Below are 7,486 nucleotides of genomic sequence, written 5' to 3'. Positions count from 1 at the left end.
AATTTAAAAGAATTAAATATTGGAAGAGAGGAACTACATAAATTATAAATTCGCAATCAAGCATTTGATAGCTTGTAGTTGTACCCCTGAAAAAATGCAGGCACAAGTGTTTGGGTTTGGACTGCTGCCGGTTCTTCCTTCCATCACCACCCTCTCAACCTTCTCAACTTCATCAAATCTTTGTATTCCCAAATACCCATGTAACCATCCATCACTTCTCTATATATTTTCAGTGATTTTCAATACGATTTTTTGAATATAATCGTCCTTTGCTTGAATGTATATGTATATATATGTATGTATGTATATATATATATATATAGGTTTGCTTCCAGTTGTGTGTAGGAGCAAGAAGACAGAAGATGAACTCTTATCCGAGCTTCCTATCGAGTATCATGATGATGTAAGATCAAATTCGCCATAATTTTAGCTTATTTTTATGGGTTTTTTGGTGTTTTTATAAGTGTATTGCTTGTTTCTCTCATCTGAGAAGGTTTCATGTCTGCTGATTTCTTCAAATTCGCCACAATTTTAGCTTATTTTTATGGGTTTTTTGGTGTTCCGAAAAGGGATTATTGTTTCTCTCATTTGGGGTTATGGCGAGAAGGTTTCATGTATGCTGATTTCTTCAAATTCGCCACAATTTTAGCTTATTTTGATGGGTTTTTTTGGTATATTTAGAAGTGCTGTTGCTCTCTCATCTCATTTGAAGGTTTCATGTCTGCTGATTTCTTGAAATTCGCTACATTTTTAGCTTATCTTGATGGGGTTTTTTTTTGGTATTTTTAGCTTATCTTCATGTCTGCTGATTTCTTGAAATTTGCCACAATTTTAGCATATTTTGATGGGGGTTTTTGGTATTTAGGAAAGTGTATTTCTTGTCTCTAATTTTCTATCATCTGAGGTTAAGCTAGAAGAATTCATGTCTGCTGATTTCTTGAAATTTGCCACATTTTTTATGGGGTTCTTTTTGGTATTTTAAAAGCTGTATTTCTTGTTTCTCTCATCTGGGGTTATAGCAAGAAGGTTTTATGTATGCTGATTTCTTCAAATTCATCAAGATTTCAGCTTATCTTTAATGGGTTCTGTTCTGCAGTTCATCATTTGGCAGAAAATTTGGTGGATTTGAGATCCACACATGGTCAGGACCAAGGATTAGGAAGTCCAAATACGAAAGAAAACCCTAACATGTTCGAGTGTTTTCCATCACATTATGAAATCAATTACCCAACACCAGAAACTGAATTCGGAAGCACGAATGAATCGTGAAATCAACAAGTAGAAACAAAGTAATCACCAGATTTCAGTCGGGGTTCAGGGGTGCTGCTAGCATTGTTCCAAATGGTCTTTTTGGGAGGTTTGATCTTTTTGATGTGTTGTTTCAGGAATGGCAAGCGCGTCAACGAGAAAAGACAAAAGAGCTGGAGCGATTACGACAAGAAGAAGACGAGGAAGAAGATAGAAAAGTTGATGAGTATCGTGAAATTGCTATGCTGTTGAAGGGTTATCCTCAAGAAGAGGTTTTTAAAGCAAAAAAATTGGTGTCCAGTTTTATCAAATCTGCCGAAGAAATTGAAGAGGTAAATTGGTTGCTTCCTCTTTTGTTCATGTAAGAAATATATTTGATCTGAAGTTAGTAGAACGAAAACGATCCCATATTTAGGGCCTGTTTGTTAGCAGGTTAAAGAGCTTAATAAGTTTCACAGCTTATTCGATCATATATATATATATAATATCACTGTTTGGTAGTGGCTTAATGATATAGAAAGTGGCTTATTCAGTAAGCTTCTAGGGGGGAGTTTTATGCAGAAAGCCAAGTTTTTTTCAAACCTATCCATCCCAATTAAAAAACTAGGGCCTTCCATCTATGAAAAAATCTTCCCAGACAAAAACCTACCCAATCTATTCAGACAGATTAATCCAGAGAGACCGCTTTAGAGATATTTAGGTATAGAACTTTAAATGAGATTTTAATTAAATCCATGATCTTCTGATTGTGTTGGAGTCCCACATCAGCTAGATTTGGACCATTTATCCCCAATATACATTGGAGAACCTCTTTTATCTCTTAAGGGCTCTTTTAGAGAGTAATCTGCTTAGGTTCCACGTATCCTCACAAGTCACAACGTATGGAGCTAACGTTGTCCTAAAATTACCGGTCGACTTAAAAACTATCCTAAAAGATATCACTTTTTAACCACGTTCGAGTTCATAACGAGGTGCAGGTTCAAACGAGAACGGTATCATTTTACAAAAACACAAGAACACTTGAAATAGACAACCATCACATGTGATACTGAACGGGGATGAAATGGTGTGCTAGCGACTTGGTCCGCGACTAAGACTCCATCGTCTTTGTAGCACCATGTGAGGGTTGCCTGTTTCAGGTGTTCTCGCGTTTTCGTGAAAATGGTACCATTTAAACCTGTAAAAAAGACATATGCCTCTTTTTATGTGTTTTCCATATTCCCGAGTTGCGATTTCGAGTAAAAAATTAGTTCGATATAAAGCTTTCACGTTTTCTTGTTTACAGAAAATCGAGGAAGCTGCCGAGAAAGGTGAATTGAATGAACTTGTTCTCATGGTCATTTGGACTCGTCTTGACCTTGCTCGCCGTGATGTATGCTACCGTATCAATATCTTCCGTTTTACTCCCTCCGTCCCAAAATAACTGTACACGTTTCTATTTTAGTTTGTACGAGTATAAGTCTTGAGTTTCAGAAGCAAGATTATGCTTTCCAATTCTACTCTTAATTACGAGATGGATAAGATCATTTCTCCATCTATTATTAAGGGTAAAATTGTCATTTAGTTAATTAAAAAGTGAATAAGATCATTCTTGCAAACGACTTACGATCGAATTAGTAATTAGAGCTCTAATTTATACCATTTTCCTCGATTTTGCAGGAAGAAAAAGATGCAATTCGAAGTTTAGATCTTATATACAGGCGAGTCGAGGTATATTAAGTTCCTCATGTTGTTAACTCGTGTAGATTTTATGTCGGATGTGGCAATTATTCGTTACTGCATTTGGTATGCGGATAGGACTGGACTGGACAAATGAGAGTGAAGCAGACGGGTGAAAGAATGAATTGTAGAAGGTTTTAGGGTTTTAATTTGACAGGGGTAATTTAGTAATTTATCAAGCTTGACCATCCCACTTATTTTGATGGGATTGGGAAAAAAATGCATTTTTGTCCCACTATGTCTTGTCCGGTCTTAGTCTAATTGTCGCACCAAATGTGGGACAACAGGTTATTGTCTTGGCCTCCTATACGATCCTGTCTTGTATCGTCTTGTCTTGTCTTGTCCTGTTCTGTATTTTACTGTTCTGCATACCAAACGCATCCTATTCAACGGTCTCCTTTATTTCAGACGGAGATCTTGAAGAAGCAAGCTAGTCCGGCGATGAGACTACTCAACGAGCTTTTAATCATGCACGACGGATTTGATGATGAAGGGTGGCTCAAGGCTTGTAAAAAATGCATGATCAAAACCTTCCCACGAGAAGATCCGTTTAGTCTCTTGGTGCCCGCAGGGTTCGATCTTGATAAGGTACATCCAAAATTTCACATAGAAATATCGGCATCAGTTCACATTCACAAGCTCGGGTCTTATCGGAAACAACTGCTTTACTCTTCGAGATAGAGGTCACCTCTGCATACATCCCACCTCCAGATGGGATATACGGGGCTCGTTTGGTGTGGTTTTTAAATAAATGCATCAACCATTTTTTTTTGCTGTGATTTCAGCACCATGGGCCGCTAGTTAGACCGGCAATGGAAGCAGATGATCTTCTTTTAAGGATCGATTTCATAAGAGAGGTCGATGAGTTGCTTAAAGAAGTTCGACCTGCAGAAACCGAAGGATCGATGGTCGAAGCTTTCGATCCAGAATCGGTTGCAAATAGGTTAAAACAACAGGAGAAGAAGAAGGTGGTTCGCCAAGTTGAAGCTCTTTTAGATCTTGCCATTAAACTGAGATGGTAGCTTCATATGTGCACTAATAGTGTTTTTTTTATTTATTAATTTTAGGGGATAATCATCTGAGTACCCATAAAATTACGAGAGTATTTGTGCATCATGTGTTATTTTATATGATAATTTTTTTATCTGAGGTTAGGATTTGGGTATTAATTAACATATATTTGTGTCACAATATGTTGTTTTATATGTATTTGTTTCACAACAATGAAACCTTTTTTTTTTTTTTTTTATTGTGTTTGTAAAACATACAAACAAAAAGTACGTCTTCAGATGGTTGTAAATCTTAACTTGCCATTTTTTTTTTTTGGTGATGGCTAAACTTAGAGGTTGTTTGTTTACCTCTTAATAGTTTTATTAAAAGGCGGTATCTGAATCATTAAGAGGTGAATCTTGTTTGACAAAAAAAAAATCTGCCAATTAATGGTTCTAAAACCATGTAAATGATTTTGTATCAGTGGTCTCCCTTAATCATTCAGCGCCCTAATTTCATTGTAAACAATTACCAAAYAATTATATTTTATTTTGCATTATATCATGAGAGCTTTTTAATCATTCCGACCACTTAATCATCCTGCACTAAACCATTCAACAACTGCCAAACAGCCTCTTAGGCAAAATATTACTCCCTCAAAAGTGTCTAAATTTATATTTTAGTTTGTCTTATAGACTTAGATCATGTGAAAACAGCATGTTTTCGTGAGACTTATAAGACCGTTTTTTACACTTGAAACTTCACAGTAAAGCACTGTGAAAGTAACCTTCACAGTGTTTTTGCTATGAAATTGGTTTTCTTTGAACTTCATAGCATTTTGCTGTGAAGTTTCAAGTGTAAAAAAAAATTGTCTCACGAGTCTCACGAAAACAGGCTGGTCTCATGTGAATCCAACCCTTGTCTTATATATATAAATATGAAGTTTAATATATTTTATATACAGTGGGTTAATCATTTGAGAAYCCCGTGTATTATGATAACTATTATCGTAAGGTGTTGTTTTACATGGTTTTTTCCATTTAAGTCTGGAATTTAATATATATTTGTTTTTCACCATGTATTTATTCCGTATGTATTCGCTTCTCAATGTGGAAAGTTTTTAGTTGCATATTTTGTTTCACAAACAAATATTTATATTGTGAAATAAATATATGTTAATCAATACATTAAATCCAAACTTTGATAAATAAAAAAAAAACCATGTGAAAAAGCATAATGATTTTCAAGATTATCACAATTTTATAAGCTTTTAAAATGAAAACCATCGTGTATCAGTATAATAAACTTTTTTATATAATATATAATAAGACAAATTGCATGAAAAAGTTTTAAACACTTAAGTATCCAAGTAACCGGTTGAAGCATTAACCGGTTAGACTAAGATATTCATGTCAGCAAATAATACTGAGTTGGATACCACATTATTCGCCACATCAGCATGATAACCGGTTACCTGGGTTAAATGTTTAAAATTTTACATCTTAGGTWTTATAATGGATGTTTTGAAAGTACGCTACCCAAAATAAGAATCAAGTTAAAGCACGTTATTTGTACATACAATTTTTCCATATATAATATACAAACTTCTCTTTATATCATTTAAAACATTGGTTAGGAATCACAATCTCACACATAACTTAACAAACTTCTGTTTTCCAACTAACAAATCATAATTTGAAATAAATGTTCACACTTTTTAAAGTCAAACTCTTTATATGTATGGTTACAAAATGTGGGCTCTTATCATTTTATTTAATTATTATATTTTTTAATTAATAAATAAATCTAATTTATGCAAGTAATTATTTTAATATCTATATTTTGACTAATTAATTATACATGAAAAGAAATGTTTTATAACAACAATATTTTTTATTATAAAAATAATAAATTATTTAATTTTTTATTAAATTATAAAGTAGATATTAATGGGCCAGTAGACCAGTTTTACAAAAAGGTTAAATGTATGTAATAATGACTTACTTTCATAAATTTTATTATTATAGTATTATATATTTGTTTTTTCTTATCATAGCATGTACTTTCAAACTATTTTCTATTGGAACATTGTACTTTGAAAAATCTACCCATTATAGCAACAGCTAAATATTACCTTTTAAACTCTTTGGTATAAAAGATAACTTCAAAGCTGATATGATACATTTAAAAGATAAWTGGAATTGTATTGGTGCAACTGATGATATAAAATAGGAAAATTAATAGAAATAGTCATTTTCAGGCTTTGGATTCATCTCTTAGTCATATCTCTCTCCAAAATTTCAAAAATATTACTAGGTCCTTAGATGACACCTCCAAAATTTACGGAGGGGTCAAAATGTAAAAAAAAAACTTTGAACCAGGTCCGTAGTGCAGTAGTCAAATCTGTAAATTAGATAAAGGTCCGCAAGTGGCGGAAGTGCTCAGACTAATTTACAGAGTTTGTTCATGCACTTGTGGACCTAGTTCAGAAACTTCTTCTTTTTTATACTTTGACCCCTCTGCAAGAGGAGTTGCTACTTGCAAAGGTAGTGACATTGTTGAGATGTTGAGAAAAATGGTTAAGAGATGGATTGAAAGTTTAAAAAATGTTATTTTAACTAATTTTTCTATGAAATATATCTTTTTAATAATATCAACAAAAAAAAACTTGTGAATTCAAGTTCACGAAATGATTATTAATTGGTTTATGTTCGACAAACTAACTGATAAGTTAGCTGGTAGCTGATAAACTAGTTGATTAACAAATCATGTCTGGCACAACTAGCTGATATGAATGTAAAATGATAAAAAAAAATGACATATTTTGAAAAATTAATCAATTATAATATTTTAAAATATGATTGAAACAAATATTTAATAATATAATATATTAACTAATACAAACAAAATGATAAAAAAAAAATTAAAATATTGATTAAAAGAATTTCGAATTGATTATTATACATATTATGATATTTGGATTTGTTAAAACAAATTTAAAAAAAAAAATCTATTATTATGATTTTAAATAACCATTATATATAATATGAGTAAAAATAAAAATAGTCTACCTCACATATTATAATTAATTAATGAATTTTCAAAAAATATATTTAATAATTAATTCAAATATTTTATTTAAATTATCTAACTCATTTTTATTATCTATAAAACAAAATAAATATAACTTTAATAGTATATTACATAAATAGTGTTAAAATTGTTATATTTAAATATATTGAATAATAATTAAAAATTAATAATATAAAAATAATTAATATGGTTAATAAATATTGTAAAATAATATTAAAAGATAATGTATAATTAGAATTAATTTCAAATTTATTATAATTAACATATATTAATGGTTAATATTAATAATATTTTATTTTTATTTTTATTAATAAGAGTTATAATTAAAAATAATAATAATAAATTATCAAAACATTACTTTAAATAACGTTTCAATAAGCTGCTTGTCTAAAACCAACGATTTCTAGATATTTTAAATTTTAAAATATAAATTGGA

The 7,486-nt window shown here is 31.3% G+C and overlaps 1 protein-coding gene across 1 annotated transcript; it reads left to right on the top strand.

Moving 5' to 3' along the window:
* The first annotated feature begins 72 nt into the window (after positions 1-72).
* LOC112512620 (protein PALE CRESS, chloroplastic) lies at positions 73-4,076 on the top strand. Its single transcript, XM_025118673.1, has 7 exons — positions 73-200; positions 324-403; positions 1,386-1,580; positions 2,534-2,620; positions 2,908-2,958; positions 3,376-3,555; positions 3,753-4,076. The coding sequence occupies exons 1-7, from the start codon at positions 95-97 to the stop codon at positions 3,987-3,989; spliced, it is 936 nt and encodes a 311-aa protein (XP_024974441.1). The 5' UTR covers positions 73-94; the 3' UTR covers positions 3,990-4,076.
* The last annotated feature ends 3,410 nt before the right edge of the window (positions 4,077-7,486 follow it).

Source organism: Cynara cardunculus (genome assembly GCF_001531365.2).
Source record: "Cynara cardunculus var. scolymus isolate 2C chromosome LG 5, CcrdV1, whole genome shotgun sequence".
Classification (NCBI taxonomy): Eukaryota; Viridiplantae; Streptophyta; class Magnoliopsida; order Asterales; family Asteraceae; genus Cynara; species Cynara cardunculus.
Note: the sequence above shows the minus strand (reverse complement) of the source record. Positions and strands in the feature narration are given on the sequence as shown.